The 21,070-nt window shown below is 37.2% G+C and overlaps 2 protein-coding genes across 3 annotated transcripts in view; both read left to right on the top strand.

Annotated features, from left to right (window-relative positions):
• gabra6a (gamma-aminobutyric acid type A receptor subunit alpha6a) overlaps positions 1–1,674 on the top strand; it is a 9,164-nt gene extending 7,490 nt beyond the window's left edge. The window contains exon 9 of the mRNA XM_087798643.1: positions 1,420–1,674. Coding sequence (XP_087654769.1) covers positions 1,420–1,674 — 255 coding nt within the window. The remainder of the gene's footprint in view (positions 1–1,419) is intronic.
• Positions 1,675–6,026: 4,352 nt separating this feature from the next.
• Positions 6,027–21,070, top strand: part of gabrb2a (gamma-aminobutyric acid type A receptor subunit beta2a) — a 37,643-nt gene continuing 22,599 nt past the window's right edge. The window contains exons 1-3 of one of the 2 annotated variants that reach the window (XM_087799018.1): positions 6,027–6,230; positions 6,302–6,402; positions 6,804–6,871. In XM_087799018.1, the coding sequence (XP_087655144.1) occupies positions 6,157–6,230; positions 6,302–6,402; positions 6,804–6,871 (243 nt within the window). In that variant the 5' untranslated portion in view covers positions 6,027–6,156. The remainder of the gene's footprint in view (positions 6,231–6,301; positions 6,403–6,803; positions 6,872–21,070) is intronic. The other variant, XM_087799017.1, reaches the window with a different exon arrangement.

Below are 21,070 nucleotides of genomic sequence, written 5' to 3'. Positions count from 1 at the left end.
TTCAATCAATGTGTTTAGGAGTTGTTTTTTTTTAGGTCATGGTGGATTGATTTCACATCATTTTTTTTTCATTTTTTTTACTATTATAGATAACTTGATCAAATCATTTGTATATTGACAGTTTGAATTTGTCTTTCTAAATCATTTTAAAATAATTTACACTTATAATGAATAAAGTGAATATTGTTATTCACATAATAAAAAATTCAATATCATTGCATTCCTAGCTTTTTAAATTCAATATAAAAATGTAAGCATTTAAAATTGAAAATAATAATACTTTAAATACATTTGTTTTTGAATGATTTGATTATAATTTAAAACTCTACTCACTCTATGTGAAAACCAAATGATCACTTTTCTAAAATACCAGTAGCATTTTTAATTCAATGTAAAATATTATCACTTTTATACAAACATTTGAAATTAAAATAATTAAAATTCATTTATTTTTCGATTATCAAAATAACAATATCAACCTCTTTTTTAAAAGCCTTTTAAATACAATATAAACTTTTGGCAATATTCAACCAACATTTTATATTGAATTTAAAAGTCTATCATTAATTAAATATTGAATAATAAAATATTGAATAAAAATACAACAACTTTGAAATAATGGAGTTTAATGTCTGGCCTTAAAATTAAGTATAAGAAAATGTTGGCTCTATTATATAAACATTTTATATTGAAATAAAAGAATATAGAAATATATGTGTAAAAATAAAAAAATTAATGAGAAAATATCCCTACGCCGTCAAAACAGCATTTTAAAAAGGCTATAAATTAAAAATATTGAATTTATGAATATCATAAAGTAAAAAAATAAAAAATTCAAATTAATTTTGAAAATATTCTATTACTTGTATTTAGTTATTTAAGAATACAGATTCAACTTTTCAAATAAAAAAGATTGAATTAAATTAAAGAAATGTAATCCTTAAAAAAAACTCCTTCAAAATTTCAATGAAATTAAATAATTCAATATTGTGATGGCTCTGATATACTTCCGTACACAATCGTACTCATTCAAAAGAGGAAACGTCGCTGCAGAAATCGAGGTCATTTTCCATGCATTTTAAATATCACGCGTTCATTCCTGTCGTTTAGGGAACGCTGCCCATGAAATAATAATATGTTGCTTTGTTAGGTTCTCATCTGGAGCCGTACGCTTCATGCTAATACAGGAAGCCACCGCAGCGTTTCCTCCTGGGATCCGTCTCACGTGTAGATGCTTTATAAAAATAGCCCGTATGCGAGAAAACCGGGGATAACTCTTCTCCGCATAATCCGCCAACAGTCCTGTGGGCATCCAGAGAAACTACCTGCTGCGATCTATAGGAACGTTGAATCCCCGCGAGATCAATCAGGACCCGCAGTAACTCGTGTTGACGAACTTCGCTCACGGTCTCCTTTCAGACCGACACCAACGCCTACGAGGGCCTGAAGAAGAGGAACCACTCGGTGTCTCGCAGCGAAGTGTCCGAGTTCCCTCAGGTGCCCATCTTCCTGCAGCAGGGCTCGGCCGTGCCCACCAACCCCAAGCTGGCGGGCACCAGCCCCATCGACAAGTACGCCCGCATCCTGTTCCCCTGCTCCTTCGCCCTCTTCAACTGCGTCTACTGGTACGTCTACCTGGCCAACGACAGCCTGCAGAACGCCAGGTACCCGTGATGTCACACACAAACACACACACACACACACACTCACATTCCATCTGCAAAATCACACCAACACAAAAGTCCAACTAAGAGGAATATGGAGTCAAAACATCTTTCACCGAATTATCTTTCTTTTAAACAAGAAAACAACGTGCATTGTGGGATATTTTGTTGCAAGATTTCACAGGGGTTAGTGGTGTTTATTAGCACGAATCTGGCGATACAATACGTATCACGATACACTATGATACTGTAGTAACAAGGATATATTTGTAGTATTGTCAAGAACTTGACTCTGGTGTTGCAGAATTTACAGACCACATGACTCTTGACGAAGTCGTAACTGCTTTCATTTGTTTTGAAACCAAAATATGTCCAAAACATCAGCTTTAAAAGCTGCTGGAGTCGACTGTATCCTCTCGTCCTCAGTCATGCCTGGGATCTCTGGGATTTCATCATCTCAAATACACTTAAAATGTTTTTTTTAATGAAGTTAACTAATGTATGGGAATTGGCGAGACAAAATCAATACAACAAAATGTTTTTTTTTTAAATTTAACAATACCATATTTATATTTAACAGACCTGTTTAGAATTGAAACCTTTTTTTTCATTTGAATTTATATTTTATTTTTGTCATAGTTATTTAAAGGATTATGTTTATGTATAAATTTTCAACTAACATGTAAATATTTATGCCGTTTTCGTTGCTTATACACTTCCGGGCCGCTAGATTGCAGCAGTCGTTACAACCTCCACTAAGACAGCTATAAAGTCCTCCGGGATCCCGTTGATGACCGAGTACGAGAGGATACAGTCAACTTCAGCAGCGTTTAAAGCTGATGTTTGGACATAGTTTGGTTTCAAAACAAATGAAAACCGTTACGACTTCGTCAAGAGTCATGTGGTCTGTAAATTCTGCAACACCAGAGTCAAGTACACGACAATAATACACGTATATCCTTGTTAAAACACTATTGCAATATATCATTAGTCTCTTTATCACGATACGTATCATAATTTTCTTGCTAATACAAACCCAAAAAGTTTTACCTTACCTTACCTTTCCAAAGGTGGGGAAGATGTTCTTCCAAACTTTTGCAACAAGTTGCGTTCGCTATGGATTCTAAGCTTATATAGTGATAAACGTTTCCACGGTCGAACAAATAAAAGTATCATCTAGTAAAAGTACATCATTCCACAGTGACATGTTGAAACTTGAAGCTAGCAAAACAACACAGTGGACACTTTCTTTTTTTAGCATTTGGACCCAATTAAAAGGATATAAAATGTATTTTAAAAAAGCATGTTTTTTGATTTCTCAATGAATGTCTTGTCGTGTCACACATTTTTTTTAAACAAAAAATATTGTTTCTCTTCACCTCCTCCTGGCGAAAACTGTCCGGACCTTTTGCCAAATATTACCCGTGCACCTTCTATTTGCTGAACTTTAATAAAAACACTTCACGGCACGGCGGCCTCACAGGAAATAAACTCTAATCTCATAATATATATATATTTATATATAAAAAAAAGTGTCTATTCACTCACAACGCTGGAGGAAGATGGAGACAGAGAGAAGAAGAAGAGCGAGAGAAGAAGAGAGAGAGAGAGAGATGTCTTATATAACCGCGAGTGCAAATCTGCTCATCATGCTTCTCATGCTGCTGTCAGAGAATTTTTATGGTTGTTTTGCTTTAACAGAATAATGAGAGAGACAATATGGAGGAACAGCTGCATCACGTCTCTCAGGGAGAGGAGGAGTTCTGCGGTCGTACTCACATCCTCTCTGTTGCAGGGATGCGGAGGAACATCTTTAAGAACCAGGAGGACCTAGAAAAAGAAAAAAAGAAAAAAAAAGGGGGGCACGTGCATCTGGAGAGACCCTCTGCATCTTCACACCCCCCCAACCTCCCTCTCCAGCGGCACAAACTCTTCATCTGAGGAAATGAATCAGAAACTCATTTATTCTGATGCACATCCACTCGTTTCACAGACCGGCGTCCACTCGTGAAGATGCCCTTCACACACACACACACACACACACACACTCGTAGATGGAGGATTTAAGCGCGAGATGCCATGAGGCTCTTGTGATGCTGCACCTGATAGTGATGCAAGAATGAACCAACGCTCTCAGAAGCGCGCCCCCTCCAGGAGAAGAGCCGGCACTGCAGGGGGGAGATCAAAAGGAAGGCTCGACTGCAGGATTCTGCTCCCACATGAGGAAGAAGAGTTTGTTTTCCCTCCTCCCTCTCGTGAATGCTTTTGTGACCTCGTGTAAACAGTGGGTGTCAACGACAACAGTGTCGATAATGAATTATTGAAATCATCTTAGTGTTTTTATTTAAAACCCTGAACATGTGCACTTTCGCTGCCTCCTGATACAATAACAATATGACCCTATTTTTTTTTTTAAAGGAAAAATGATATAACTAGCAATAATAAAGCTATTGTGTTTGTTCAAAATCTGAACTGAACAAAAAAGAAGCACAGAGACGGAGCATACCTCAGCCAAGGAGCTCATGTGTACCTTATTGTACGTTACAATCAATAACCGACGTGTTCCAAGTGTCGGAAGTTCACAATACCATCCATCTTATCTGGTAACCCTGAAACAATGTCACGTAAACAGTTGTTTTATTATTTTGATTCTATGAGTCCCCCCCCTCTTTTTTAAAAAGCTAAATAAACATAAACAAAACACGTGTGACTTATTATTTTTCAGTTATTTGTCTATGACACAGCAAAACTCTCCTTGGCAGAGTTAACTAAACTTTTAGGGTCTTCTTGAAAAGCTTACTGACTTCCACAAACAAAATATAATTTTACAAAGTTATAATTTACTATTGCAAAGGATCGTTGAATTGTTGTGATGGCTTTGACCACGTGAGATCACTATCACCCATCACCCATTTGTTCTTCTTATTTTATTTTTTATGTATTATTTTTTATTGTTTATGAAAAATTGCTGGCTATTGGTAAAAAACAATTTCCCAAAGGAGACCTCCTGAGGGATCAATAAAGTTTTACCTTACCTTTACCTTACCTTAGAATAGCCTGAACTATATAAAAATAGATTTAAAATCAAATAAAGAATTCACCCTATAAACCAACAAATAAATGGCTTAATTGTGGTATATTTTGATGTAAAACCTGCTTTTATAGTTAAAAACATTTTGCAGTTGTGTAGACTCGTTGTACTTAAGCTTATACTATTATTAAATACTACATAAACAGGTAAATTCTAACATAAACTAATGAACTCACATACACATTTTAAAGATACAGCCTATTGCATCTTACATGAATCTATAGTAAATATGTTATAAACTAATAATCCTGACGTTTTTTTTTATGTATGAATTGTTGTTTATAGTTACCATTTTGAGATTTAAATTTAAAAATATATGTAGATTACTGGTTTATTACTTTTAACCAGAAGATTTCTTAGATGTTGAAAATGTTTTAAAGCTCTTTCAAGATGTATTTTTTGATGTTATGAATATCCTGCATTACTATATATTATCTTTTATTATCATTACTATTATTATTTTTATAATTTCATTGGTATAACGTCTATTGAGTATTCATTGTTTCCCTTTTTTCTAATTTAGTTTATGTGTTTTTATTCATCAATTTCTTTTTTTTTTTTATTCAATATTATCTTACATTCATGGGCAAAGCGTAGAGGCTCTGTCCCGAGGAAAGAGCTGAGCTAAAGGCTCTCACTTGTGACCAAAAAACCAAGATCAAGAAGTTGAAACGAGTTTTGTTTCTGACTCTCTTGGAAGAATGTGTCCGGCACTCATTTAGGGAACAAAACCCTCCAGGACAAAGATGGAAAGATCAAAACCCCCTTCATCCACCCTGGGAATTCCTGTGGTATCACCCCAAGAAGTTTCTAGGTAAGCGTGAAGCAAAAAAAACCCCATCATTCCTTCCACTGCTGCACCCCCGACCCCATCCGTGAGGCTATTTCTGTTCCAGCAGGAGGAGAAAAAAATATGTGGGAATTTCTTCAAGATAGACAATTATTTATTCATGGCTGCCCTAAAAATGCTGGTTGTTTTATAACGGGTTTGCACAATGAAATGGTTTCTGGGTCCCCACTGGAAATAGAACATCCATTAGAGACCCGGAGTAGAATCGAACTGAAGTTATTGATTATGACTGGATAATTATTTGAAAATAAAACTAACTTTGATGGATTTAAAAGCGTCGTTAAATAATAATAATAAAAAATATATATGTCGAAATGATGTCCCAGCTGGTCCGGGTCCGCAGCTCGCGCGCGCGCACGTCCACGCGTGCGTGTCTCTCCCACATTTCTCTGCAATGGAAAAACTGCTCCTCCACCATCACCGCGCTCCACTCTTTGATGTGAGGCTGCCAGCACGCATGCGCGCATCAGTGGCTCCTCTGCAGCGTCTGGAGGAAGTTGGATGTGCGCTCCTCTCACTCGCATCCAGAAACCACCCGAAAAACTGTTGCGATGGGGAGGATCAGGAAAAACCACTTTGGGATTTTGACTTTCTCCCTCCTCGTGACCTTCGTCTGGACTCAGAGGTAAACATTTTTTTTCTCTGAGCAGCGCGTCATGTATGATGTTTTTAAACGACATGTTTTCTCTCGACCAGCGTCAAGGATATCAAGGACCCCAGCAACATGCCTCTGGTGAAGGAGACCGTGGACCGGCTCATGAAGGGATACGACATTCGGTTGAGGCCGGATTTCGGAGGTAACCAAAAAAAAACCCAATAGAGCCAAGCATAGTGTCGTTTTTTTTTTCTTCTCTTCCCTCCCTCCTTTTTCTCCTTCACGCCCTCTTGATGCGCAAATACATGTTTAATGAATCGCAAAAAAAATCCGCTTTTTTTTAAAATCACCTTAAGAATTTATTTATTTTTGTATTATTTTTAATTCCACAATTAGACTCGTGATGGATCAGATCCGCATCCCGGGGATCGATCCCCCCCATCCACCGCTCCGAGGATGAAAACGTGCGTGTTAATCGTGTGTGTAGGTGGAGGAGAGCGTCACGAGCTGATGAAAATGAAAAAGGATGATTTATTTTCTTAAATGGTGATTTTTTTTTTTTTTTTTGAGGGGTGACATCTTGTCTCCTGTGTGTTTGTGCAGGGGCTCCGGTGGCGGTGGGGATGAACATTGACATCGCCAGCATAGACATGGTGTCTGAAGTCAACATGGTAGGTGCACCTTCTTCATCTTTTATCCTCTGGATATGGATTTCCTCTGAAGTACAAGGGGTGGGGGGGGGTTTGAGTCACCCCCTCTCCTCACCCCCCCAAACCCCTTCCCTCTCGTTACCCCCCTCCCCAGTTTTTATTTTACTGAAGGATGTCGAGTGCATCTTCCTCTCCTCAGTCCCGCATTTGCAGCTCTGCTCTGCTGCTGCATTTGAATTCAAAACACACACTCACTGGCGCACTCTCGGACGCACAGCCCAGTGTGTGTGTGTGTGTGTGAGTGTGTGAGTGTTGTCAGGCCGCTAGTGTAATTTTGTTGACACGACCCCCCCCCCTTCTCTCTTCTTCTTTTCCTCCTTTTTCTCGATGCAGTTTATTTGCTACCCCCCCCCCCCCCCCAAAAAAAAAGAAGCTGATACTTGCGTATTTTCCATCCATCCATCCATCCTACCTCCGTCACATTTGACGTAAGCCAAGCGTCGTCCTACTTGTTCAATGACGTAAGCCATGAGTTTGAAAAGGTGTCGACTTGGTAGAAAGTTGATGGATGTGTGACGTCGAGGCGCCAAAAATGCAGCATCCGTCATCAATTTTGCATCATTTCTGGTGTGTGTGTGTGTGTGTGTGTGAGACTAAAGGTCACTGGTCCATCGCAGGAACCGACGCACACGCAAAACCCTCTTCTTGACACACCGAGCACGTCTACCTCTGTGTAATCGTATGCATGGGTTTCTATAAGGGGTGTCGTTAGTTTCCTCCGGGTACTCCAGACGCCGCCGCCTCCTCCTCCTCCCAACACGTGTGGTCGCGGCCATCTGGACAATGTCACACACGGTTGTAGACGTGACACACGGCTAATGATGAAGATGGTGGTGATGATGATGATGGTGATGATGAAGTGGTCATTTGGCTTGAGAAGCTTGCGTGGGTCAGTCTGATGGTTATGAAAAAAACTAAAATTTACGACAAAAACACCATATTTAAAACATGATGACGAGATTTAAATAAATGACACTTGCCTTGGATAAAAGATATACACATTTAAAAGAGAAAGAAAGACTTGTCAACATATAGAGAAACTAAAGATCAATACATTGATTTGTTAAAAAACAACAAATACTTCAATACAAAATGCAAAAAACAAGAAGTTTTGAAAATGTTCTTTACGAAATTCTAAGGAAAATATTAAGAAAAATGAAAATAAACCAGTTAAGAAAAGTTAAAGTAAAATATCCAAATTAATGAAGCTAAATATATATAATTTCTTATTGATATATTGACTATTTAGAACCAGACATATAATTCTAGTCAATGAAGAAATAGGAAGAGAATGTACACTGAAAAAATATGTGGAAATCTGGATATTTTTTTTATATTAGAAAAAAACCCATGAAGAAATATTTAAATGAATTCGCAAAATACAAAGATTTTATCAGAAGGTAAACTCTGCTGGTCATTATATAATTTCCAGGAAGGTTATGTTTATTTAGAGAATGAATAAAAAACAAACATCTGTCATTCAAAACATTTTTCCATTTTTCTCGAAGCATCGGTGGTTTATCTCATGAGTCATGTAATGAACTCTGACGCACCCTTGACCCTAGCTAGCTGGGTAAGAGTAAGCCGAACCAAAGAAGAAATAATTAAAAAAAGATATATATACAGTACATGTAATGGAATATATTAGCAAAGACGGCGTATACTGTGTACAATTTAAGGTTCAGTTCTCTTCATTACATCTTTTATTCTCAATAAAGTGAATGATTTTTGAAAAACTTAAAGTTAGATTCAGTGTAAACATAATTTACTTACAAAAATTAAACATTTTTTTATCAATGAATTATTAAACATTGTGTTTATCTGATATATGTGAATGAAAGAAAAACTGAGGTCGTCTTTTCCAGTCACTTGAATTGAAACATCCTCTGTTTGAAGAAAAACTACTTTTATCTCACTATAAAAAGGCTGCCAAGCCAAATTTAGAATGACTAGTGTTTCCCTTTTCTTCACTATCATTGGTATTTTGAGGAGTTTGAATCTGAAAAAAATTCAAAAACTCATTCATGCTTCAGCCTATTCTTGCAATCTGGTACGGGAGGCAGGGGACACCCTGGAAAGATTGCCAGTCAAAAACGACAAAACGCATTTACATGAAACCAATGGATTCCCCTATATTTATAATGAGATTCTTGGGAGGAATCAGAGCTCCTGGAGAAAAAAAATATAAATTCAAGATAGTTTGTTTTTGTTGTTACTGGTATCTAAGTGTATTTTATGTCAATGATTCATCTAAAAAATAAATATATATTTTGTTTTGTGGCTTCATTAATGTATTTTAACCTTAATCCTTATTTGAATGAACTTAAAACCTTTATTTTACGTAAACATGATGCTTATCTATGTCATTTATGTAAACTTATCTTCATGGGTACTTTAACTGATTTTAAAATGGTAATAATATACCAAAAAGAGTTAAATTAGTTTAAAAAAAACATTGAGAAAATTAGAAAAAAAAATCAGAAATTTAATGAAACATAAAATTAATTAAAAAAAAATCCATCAAAACCTTTGCGTGAAAACAAATAACAGCAGAAAATGGTGAGACTATATTAATATACAAGTAGAAATGTGATTATTAAATACGTCCAGACTAGCTTCTCGTGACGCGCCCGAACTACATATTGTTCCGACAACTTAAACCACCAAAGGGGCCAAAACAATATTGTGTATATTTCTGTCAAACTCTCTGTAGTAATACCTGAATAATTATAAGATCACATATTAAATCTTGTGTTTTTGCTCCAAATCTAACACGCGGTCTTTGCAGAGCGAGTGTGAGCAGAGCAGCAGCCTCTCGGGGGCTCTGGATAATAGAGACGTTATATAACCACATAAAAAAAAGAAAAAAAAAAGAAAAACAAGTTTGCCACTAGAAATGGAAGCGGGCCTAAATGGATTCACTGAAAACGAGAAATTAATTTCACAATTGAGAATAAATCAAATGACTTGCACTGTGAAGTAGTTGCACTTATTTGATGTTGTTCTAAAAGAGATTAAGGGTTTAAAAAATGTGATGTTACTTGTTGTTTAATCTTCCCAACAAAACACCTCCACATTAAGACGTAGCTATTGCTACACAAACATAGAATTCAATGCGACACTTGTGTGTGTCTTAGAGTCGCAACAGTTCAGCCATTGTTTATCCAAATGCTAGTTTTAATCATTTTGATGGTAGATCAAGCATTTATCTTTCATAAAAATCTGTTTTAACGTACAATATTATGACGCAGAGTTGAATATTACAGGATTTAAATCTGCAGCTAACACTATTAGCCACAAGCTAAGCTAGCAAGGATACAAAAAAACAAACAAAAAAACATTTAAGCAAGATAATAGTTTGTTTAAATGGTTAAATATTCATCGCCGTTAGTGTTACGTGATCTTTCCACCGCCTGAATTCAACCAGAAGATTTCCTCGTTCGTGTTCAGCGTCGCTACGCAAAAGTGTCGACTTCCCGCCGCTCTAACCTGAGGTCGCCCGAGGTCACGGGTGACGAGGGCCATATCTCCGCAACATAGGGGGGAAGCGGCAGGAAACACCCGGGTCGGGTCACCGCTCCATCACCCGTTAGACAACCCGGTGTGACCACAAACATTTTGCACATTAAGGAAAGTGCTGACGCGGCGCTCAAACGCCATCTCAGCAAGATGATCCTCAAAGCTGTCTGCCACTCAAAGCCTCTCCTCCTCTTCCCACCCTGCTTTTCATCATCGCTCTTTTCTTCTCCTGGTGCAGCGTCTCTCCTTCCTCCTCCGTTGGTGATTGTTTTGAAGCGTGTGGAGAGACGACTGCTGACGTCTTGCAGTCGGCGACTCTGGTGAAGGAGTTGTCGGGAGTTTGTTTTGCGGGTGTTGGTTCAAGAAACGTTGAAGCAAAAGGTTGGCGGTTAGATTTCCAGAGAGACCACGTTAAATACTGTTGCTGAGGGGTTGAAGATAGAAGGAACAAAAACGAAATAACACAATACGATGCGAAACCAAAAATATCTATTTGTATATTATTTAATTGTGTATACCTTTTTTAAACATGAACCATTAAACAAATATGCCAAAATTTGAACAATGATACCGAATCATTTCTTTATTTGTAGAAGAAAAAACAAACATTGTTTATCTAGTAATAAGTAATCTAGTTAACAACATTTCCACATAATCAGTTTATTAGTTTAACTGAGCCCCATATCTGCATTAAAGGGAGGGTAGGTAGGTAGGTAGGTAGAACTTTATTGATCCCTCAGGAGGTCTCCTTCGGGAAATTATTTTTTTTCCAATAGCCACAGCAATACAGCAATTATTCATAAAAATAAAAACAAAAACAAAGAGATATAAAGAGAAATAACAAGATAAATAATAGGTAATAGGGGCAAAGAGTTCTTATTTTAAATCCAACACCTCCTTTCTTCAGACTCTCTTTTCAAAGCATGTTGTTCGCTCAAAAAAGGTCAAAGGTTCTTTCCAAAATCTAAAACCCCAGAGTCTGAAAAACCTCTTGCTATTTTATCAAGACTTAAAAAAATATATATTCTGGAGAATAACTGGTCCTGTATCTGAAGAAAAACAACTGAATCTAATACTGTTATTGTCATCATTATAATTGTTATATTGTTATTATTAATAGCAGAATGATTATAAATACAGAAGTTAGCTGGTGAGTGTTTTGTGTTAATGCTAATGCTAATATAGCAATATGAGAACAGGAAGCTAAAATTAGCTTCATTGATAACTTGTTTTCTGTTGACATTCTGCCATAACCACCTTGATATGTAAAGAAAACCTAGATTACTCACAAACATGAAGTCATTTTTAAAGGCCTAATGACCTTTCCAGGGTGTCCCTGTCTTATACCCCAAACAGTCTTTAGTCTTATGACCCAATTCAATGAAAACATGAATGATAATAAATGATACATTTTTACTTGATTCGTCTTGATCCATTGTAGATTCAATATCAATAGCTTTTGGTTCCATTTGTGACAAGAAAATAAATGTTTTGTTGTTGTTGTAAGTCAGTAAGTAAGTAATTTGTATTTATAAAGCGCTTTTCCAGACCAGGGTCACAAAGTGCTTAAATAATCAAAACAATACTCAATAAAAAATATACTTTAAAGGTCAAGATAACACAGAGACAAACACAGGAATTCCATAAAATCAAGGAAAAGATAGTAGATTGTAATGAATTACCATCTGGATCCACAGCAAATTTTAGGAATTCATCACACTTTTCTTGCTTGCGCGTTGACTGCCCCCTGCTGGTTTTGTAAGTAGATGATAAAGAAATATATCATATCATCATTAAAAAGAGTAAGTAAATATTTTAGGGTTAAGAAAATACCATGTCTAGGAGTATTTTCTAACAGTGACTCAGCCAAAATCAGTCCTTTAACCCATGAATACTGCGGTTTTGTTGATCTCTACGCTGATGATCCACTGATGTATTCGAGTGGAGGACCGAGCAGAAGCACTTTGTGAGGACTTGAAATAGAAACCCCTCACTATCCTGCTCCTTCCTCCTCCTCCGTCCTCCTCCTCCCACCATCTCTGACTGCATCCTTGTAATACACCTCTGCCTTTCTCCAAAGGGTAATCTCACTTAAGAACATCAATGTGAGCATTCATCTGGAAAAAAAAACAAAAAAACACTGCCTCGTACATCTGCCGTTGTAAAAAGAAGGACGCACCGGCGATGAATGGCTTCTGACGTCACCGGCTCCCTGTGGCGATGAAACCAAAAACATTTTCAATCTTTAAAAAAAACAACTTCCTTTTACTTAAAAAAACCACAAAGCTTTGGAAACCCGTGACAGGCTTGTGATCCACATGTTGTTGCTACCTTGAGAAAATTCCTTTTTCAAAGCTTACGTAAGAGGTCAGACTCTCCTCCTCCTTCCCTCCTCCTCTCCATCCCTTCCTCGCTAGAAATGGAGGGAGATCACAGTAAGTACGGAGATCGATCTCGTGGCGATCGATAATATCGCCGGAGCCGCCAGATCATCGGGTCGGCGTTTTTTTTAGTGGCGCGCTCGAGGGTCCGGGGGGTGGAGGGGGGGCTTTGATCCGCCTCTTCAGGGACCCTCACTTTTCCCAGATAAAAGAGGCGGAACAGCGGAGATGTTGGAGGACGAATGAAGGTCACTGTAATTAGCTTCTTCTTCTTCTGTGGCACTGGTTGCTCTGAGGGACGTCAACTTCACATCTATCACCGAGACACTTCAGTCTTTCTCTGCTTCTGAAGAACATTTTACTTTTATTTATTTGCTCGTGGAGAAGCTAAAGTACTTCTTGTCTTTACTCTTGTGAACACACATAAAAAATGGCACTAATACTACATTTAAACAAAAAGTTAATCCTAAAGTAAGATTAAAAAAGGATGGGAAATGTTTTATAAAGGCAGTTTGACAACAATACCCTCGCCAAGGAGCTTATTTCACAAGCCTTTTTGAAAAATACATTAAAATGAATAAAATAACCTGAATTCGGAAATTATTTTGGCTCACAGTAAAAGTGTGTTTTTTTTTGCGGCGGTTAGAGGCCATACATATAATTCTAACTCAAATTGAACTGTCTGTTAATTGTCCTTAAACACAAATAATAATAATACAAAAAACAAAATGGTGTTGTTTTTTCTGACAGATTAAGCGATAGAAAGACAAAAAATATATAGAATATATAGAATATAGATATCACATTAACAATGTCAGAAAATGATTTGAAAAATGGGCAAGAGGTTGTTTATCAAAGCTAGTAAATTTCAACATCGTAAAATAATCAGTACGACATGAAAAGTTACCAAAAAAAATTACCAACGTAGTTGCAGCTTTCTTACAGATTAAATCAATGTTCCTCAAGAACAGAGTGAAAGGTCAGTAATGAAATATGAAAATTATTCCAACCTATCAAGTTCCAACCAGGTAAAAACCTGTAGTTCAAGCTAGCGGTTGCATGCTAGCTGATGCTAGCTGATGCTAGCTGATGCTAGCTGATGCTATCTGATGCTAGTTAGCTCTATTCACCTCTAGCTGAGTCACCTTCATTTCACCTTAAACACAATGTATTTGCTATTTTATTACTTCAGTAAAATCCAAGATATTTAGTGAACTATGACCAAAATGTTTTACCAGTTTGTCATCTTGCAAAAGAAGATATTTTATCTACCCTGTAGCTCTATAAGGTTTTATGTATGCGAATATTTAGCAACTTCTAGTGGCTAGAGGCTTTGTTCACAGGTCAGGAAATCAGAATAAAATTGTATTACGAGGGCCCCAGTTAGAAACTTGTTTCCTGTAGTTTGACATAAAGGTCAGTGTTGTTTGTTGAAGCTTGTAAACCTATTGAATGCTTGAATTTAACAATTCAAACGTCTAATACTTGAGTTCAATCATTTCTATATTAAAAGGTTGATTTTGTTTTAAATTCGTTTTTAATCGATAATAATCCAAAGGTTCGATCAAGTAGCTCTGTACCTTTTTTGTTATTGTCTGATGGCTCTATTATACCAACACTTTTATTGTATTTAAAAGGCTACAAATTAAAAAGGAGGAAACCAGAGCTCCTGGAGAAAACAAAAAAATTGAAGATAGTTTGTATGTTTGTTTTTGTTGTTACTGGTATCTATAAGTGTATTTTACGTCAATGATTCATCTGAAAAAGATCAAAATATATTTTATTTTCAGGCTTCATAAATGTATTTTACCTTAATTCATATTTAAATGAACTTAAAACCTTTATTTTACGTAAAAATGATGCTTATCTTTGTCATCTATGTAAAATTATTTTCACTTTGTGTACTGTAAACCGATTTAAAAACGGTCATAAAATATCATTCATTCATTTAAAAAAGATTGAACTATTGAATTAAATGTTTAAATAAATAAAAACAAATCCAACCTCTTAATATTCCAATTTTCGAATTCATGAATAACCAGTTTAAGTGTTCATTTTAAGAATTCAGTTAATAAAGAAATTAAAAGCTTTAAAAGAACCAACAACATCTGAATAAAAAAAAAATAGTTAATTTGAAATGTAAAGATTAACCATTTAATATTCTGATGGCACTGATATACTTCTTTATGAAACTGTGGTGTTTCCTGGTCTGATCAGTCAGCGTCACACTTGGTGAATCAGGAGCAATCCGAGAGCCTCAGTGTTTTTGCCTTCAATGGTTCTGGTCGCGAACAGCTGCTCGCCGCTTTAATTAAACATGAGAACGCCTCTGGTGGAGTCTGAACTCGGGTTTTGGCTGATTGCGGTAAACGCGGCGAGACCTTCTGCGGGTGCGGAGGTGCTCTTTGTTTGGACGTCCAACATCCGAGAGTGGTGAGCTCCACCGGGGCTCGAAGGTCATCCGTGTCGCCGGGCTGCCGTGGACGGTGCGGGTCAGTCGGCGGCAGACATGACATTACAAATGTGCTATTTTAGGACGGAAGTGTCCTCCGAGTGTGTGAGGTGTGACCACACATCCTGACTGGGTGGGCTGTGCTGACTCACCGTGGTGAGTGCAACCAAAAAAAAAAAATGGTGGCACAGATATGATATCATCCTCCTCCTCCTCCGACGACCACCTCTCATGTACCTTCTCGCTCCTTCTCATGGCGTGAATCAAATTTGCACAAAAGCTTTGTTTGTTTTTTTCGCTGAAACCACAAATCCAAAGTGTAGTTGCGCTCGGTGCAGCTGATCAAATACTGTTGTTTCAGCACTGCAGCACTTCGCCATGTTCCACGCTCAATAAGTACCAGGCCCGTGAGTCACGTGAGTCGCCCGCCACTGTAATAGTCCTCTCTGAATGTTAATTAGCTGCCTGAGAATTAAAAGATCTCAACAAAGCAGCTGTGGTGGTTTCTGGGTTGGAGGAATTAGTGGGGCGTGAGCGTTTCCTTCTATAATGATCATTATCCCGGCGAGTTATTCCGAACGTGTACGAGTGGAAGGACGTGGTCGTCGTCGGTTGACCAGGAGCGACGTCCGCTGTCGCTCCTCCACTCAAAATTAGCAACCATTTTGATCTTGTTTGTCCAAAACCCGTCCCTGATCCATTTTATTTCCAGCTTGTGGGAAAATAAGCTTGTGTTATTTTTACTCAGTGTTGCCATGACGACGCTACATTTTTATGGCGAAGCCAAGGAAAAAAAAAGCGAACGAGGCCTCTTTTTCTCCGGGCTGTTTCAAGACGTCGAACATTGACACTCCAGCAGAAGCTGCTGCTTTATTTTGGTTTCAATCCTGTTGTTTTGTTGCTGATCTTCATCAAGAGTTAAACTGCAGAATCTTCTGTAGTCGAAGAGCTTTTCAAGATGTAGAGAGGAATCTTGAGAGCGCAGACCTCTGCCAAGCAGCTAGTTTACACCCTGATTTGTTTTTATTTAGACAGTATTGTTGTTCAACACTTATTTTATCGGAATCAAATACATAATTGAAGTTACATCAAATGCACACATGAATAAAGAACACTACCAATTTTTTTTTATATATATATCCCTTCCTTCTTGTTATCAACATTCCCTGAAATTGTAATCTATATACTTTATCTGTATTTTGGTTATTTTGGTAACAATATAATACAATAGTTGGTAGTAACAACCTCATCATGTGATGAGTTATTAAGCTAGATTTTCTTTTTATACACCAGGTCTGGGGATGTAAAACCAGTATTTTTGGAAGTAAATAACTATAAAAAGATTATATTGTTTTTGTATTTAAAAAAAAAAGTGGAACATATAAATACTCCATTTTAAATAAGCTGTAAGAACAGAACATAAAACTCAGATTAAATTACAGTTTTTAAAAAAATAAAAAGTAAATTCTCTGTATCAAACATTTTTTTATGAGACACACAAAAAAAAGAAAAATACTATATATTAATTTTAAAAAAAAAACGTAAAAATTGATTAAAAAAATATGTGATTTGAAACAGAGAATGTTAAAAAATGCGACTCGTAAATAATAAGTAAATTATGCTTCTTCTTCTTCAAAAAAAATGAACAGAAGAACATATTCATTGTTAAAACTTACTTAAAGGTAAAGAAATAAGATGTATTTTCAATTTTATTGATGACAATACACAAAACAATTTTTTTTTTTTAAATTCGATTTAGGGGTTCTATACTGTTTTTTTCTGAAGTGTGCTCTAATTCTAAAAACAAACAAATTTGTTTTGATTCAGATCAACGAGATGCTTCCGCTGAAGCAGAAAAAAACGAAGAGTCATTAAATGATCTTTAAATAATGCGTTTCCATCAGAAGCCTTTAACATGTTGACGTCTCCTCCTAATGATTCTGTCAGGCACTTTCTCCACTCTGGCTAAGTAGCAGAAAAACACCGCAGAGGAGGCGCGTTGTCACCTCCCCGGAGTGCCGGCAACTCAGTCAGCGTGCAGCTGACCTCCGACCCCTTTATATTAAATGTAAGTGCGTTATTAAAGCAAGCGGAGAGTCGGCGCACGACCAGCTTGTTAGTGCAGAATCGCACTCGCGGCGTCAAACTCTCCGCTATCAGCACATTCTCTCCTCCTCGGCGCTCAATAGCGTGACACATGGAAACATTAGCAATATGGTGGACGTTTGTCCGGCCGTGAACTCAAAGCTTTTTTTCCCCCTGAGTGGCAGTTCTGAGCTGTGTCATTTTTAGTTGACATTTAGAGGGTGACAGAAAGTATTAAGTTACTATTTTAAGGGGTGTTTTACGTGTTGCTAATAACGACATCTTATGGGTTACTTTCTTGGACGATGTATGGGCGGGATGGTCTACTATCTTTTCAGATGGGTTTGTGACAGTTGCAGCTGATGACCGAACTATGATGAAGGAGGTAATGAGTGGTACAATGGAAGTCAATCGCCCATGAGTACATGATCCAAGGAAATCTTCCGAGTCCGAAAATGCATGCGTTATCGCATTTCCCCATTCGGCGTACTGTGTATTCGTGTCGGTACACGATCTAGGAAATCAGCAATCCATTCGCGCAATTGCCTTCAAAACACAAGTTTATTATATAGACGGTAATGTTAAATTATGTTTATGAAAGATGAAGAGGATAACGAATCATGGCGACTGTGTACATTTACTCTAAACTTCATGACATCTCTTCTTCTACTATGTACAATTATTTGAAACAGGACTAACATCTGCGGAACTCAGACAGGTTTTTCTTCTAAACTGACCTATTGGCCAAACAGAATCTTACCCTAGAACGCTTTAATAGTTGATCTTTATTTTGACCACGTAAACATTTGACTTTACATTGTCGGCTATATAAATATAGTTGCTTTTGAATACAACAAATATGTGCAATTCGATCACTGATTTCCCATATTGTGTACTACACTTCTCTAACTCTGATTTTTGTCCAAATACAGTTTGTTTTAACCCATTTCCGTAGATCAGCATCAGCTAAAATCCGACTTCAGTTGAGCTCAGAAAGAATACGATGGCTTTCTTCAATAGTTGGAACAAGAAATACCGTATACTGACGTGACACGTTCCAGTGGATAAAACTTCTAGATTTAGTTTTATTATGCATTGACCTTCAGACCCTGGAATTCTTGACGACGGATACAAAATAAACCTTGTAATGTGACAACAGAACTGGTTGCTGTTGAAGTTGCAGGTCCAACAAAAATGTGTATTTACCAAACTCTCTTAAGTATGAGTCTGATTGTGGTATCGTCTTTTCATTTTTGGAAGTTTGATGGATCTTAATTATCTTCTCCTACGTCTTTCTTCATCAAACATCTCCATCAAATGTCTTTCCTTCAACATCTTTTTCTTTACTCTTATTGGATGTATTTATGAAATTGTTGACATCCATTATTTTTATCTTATCTTATATTAAACACTGTTATCTTCCTCAGAATCAGAATTGTTTATAAATGCCATTAGAAAAGAACCTATTCAACGTAAATAAATGTACAATTAATACGTGACCGTCAACATGAACATTAATCTACTTGGATTTTGAGAAACACAACTGGCAGGATTTTTCTTTTTTTTGGCCTTATTCGCCCACAAAGACCAAAAAGGCAGAAAATGGTCTTACACCAACCTCTCCATTATTATTAGTGAATACGCTCATGTTCTTTGTAAGTAGGTAAGTAAGTAAGTAATATTTGTAAAGCCCTTTCCTGGACCAGTGTCAAGAAGTGCTTAAATAATTAAAGCAATAGTCAATAAAATATATGCTTAAAAGGTCAAGACACGTACAAGACGAACACAGGAGTCTCAGGGAATCAAGGAAAAGCCTGCACGAAATAAGAGTGTCTTAAGATGTTTCTACTCACTGATGTAAGGAGGAGCCTGAACATGATTAGATCTGAAAGTACGAACCAGAATTTTAAAGTTGATCCTGAAAGAAACTGGCAGCCAATGCAGAGTTTTAAGGATCGGAGAAATGTGAGTTCTTCTACTAGAGCAGGTCAGAATTCTCGCTTCAGAGTTCTGAATCAACTGCAGGCGAGACAGATCCTTCTTGTTAAGACATGAAAACAAACTGTTACAATAGTCCAGACGAGAAGAAACAAACGCATGGATTACAAGCTCCAGATCATGCTGTGACAACAAGTTTAGAGATTCATCATTCCAAGGAAGGTTTTAAATAAAATACCATCTCTGTTGCTCAAATATGAAGCAAGTGAAAACCTTTTTAGTCGTAAATTATTTTTTCTATAAGCCCTTAGTAATTTTTCGGAATCTGTTGCAATCGGCCTGGAAATGGCGCTGGCACCAATAAAAAAACAGTAAAAACATTCAAAGCTAAATCACACGCCTTTGCCTTTTTCATTTAAAATATTATTCACGGTTTTGTATCTTAAAAGAAATACCCAGAAATGGCCTTGTACTCAGCTGGTAACTAACTTGTAACTAGTATTCCAAAAATATATATTTTTAAACTTCATATCAATATCATATTTACAAAAGTTACACCTTTTTCTATTTTTACATTTTAAATTGTCCACACACGTCTAATCGAAAACCCTTTTCTACGTAACAGTGACTCATTTTCTTTGACTTTTATATATCAACGACTCAAACACAAGTAGAAAATGATGGCGATAGAAAAGCTCCACTTGTACATGCTACATGCTAATTACTTAAAACGATCCAATGAAAAAAGTAAATATGTGGAGTTAAGATCTTCAGACTGACAAGATGGCTGCTGGAGTGAAGAGCAGGTGAAGTTCCAGCGTCTCTGCCTCATGTGTTGCATCCGGCGTCGTTGTCGCGAACAAACGTAGCCTTTCGAATTCATCACAGAAACACGAACGTTCTCCTTGTTACTCTGACAGACTCTTAATGGGTGTTTGTTAGCTTCTTGTACGAGAGCACCGACCAGCCCTTGATGTTTCTTAACCCGCCCGGCCTCATCCGTGGCTTCATATCCTCTGCTTGTCCTGTCATGGATCTTTTGGTTCTTCCTCCACCCCTCCTGACGCTGGTGCTCTCCACAAGATGTCTCCCTCTCAGAGTGTGTGTGTGATGTTAATGGAGTTTCTGAGTAGTGCTTGTGACAAGGAGACTGAAGGACGCCGTGGAAGCTCTGACGCTGTGCCGTGGGATGGTTTGTCTTGCGGTTTATCTGCAGCTTTTTTCTTTTTTTTTTTCTTCTTCTTTTCATGTCGTCCCTCCTCACCTGTCTCGTGAAGGAGGGATCTCTCTTCACTCACACTCCTGTGGCTCACAACCACCATCGCTCTAAATGACCTACATTTGATCGAGTGAATAAATGATGTGTTGAGTTGCGCATGGATCATATCTACGGAATGTTGTAACTGATTTGAACATAAATGATGGATGTTTTTAAGCAGACGCAAAAATACATAATGGGTCACAGTCTCCCCTTGACTTCTATACACTGGTGTCTATTGGAAAGAATCTGACGATACGTTACGTATCACGATTCAGGGGCGACAATACGATATATTGTGATACTGTAGTAACACGGATATATTTGTAGTATTGTCAAGTACTTGACTTTGGTGTTGCAGAATTTACAGACTACATGACTGCTTTCATTTGTTATGAAACAAAAATATGTCCAAACATCAGCTTTAAAAGCAGCTGGAGTCTTCTGTATCCTCTTGTCCTCAGTCATTGCTGGGATCTCGTCAAAATGTATTCTTCGTCTAGCTGCGGAGGTATAACTATCTCTTA

The sequence above is a fragment of the Callionymus lyra genome, chromosome 9 (genome assembly GCF_982586985.1).
Source record: "Callionymus lyra chromosome 9, fCalLyr1.hap1.1, whole genome shotgun sequence".
NCBI classification, from domain to species: domain Eukaryota; kingdom Metazoa; phylum Chordata; class Actinopteri; order Syngnathiformes; family Callionymidae; genus Callionymus; species Callionymus lyra.
Note: the sequence above shows the minus strand (reverse complement) of the source record. Positions and strands in the feature narration are given on the sequence as shown.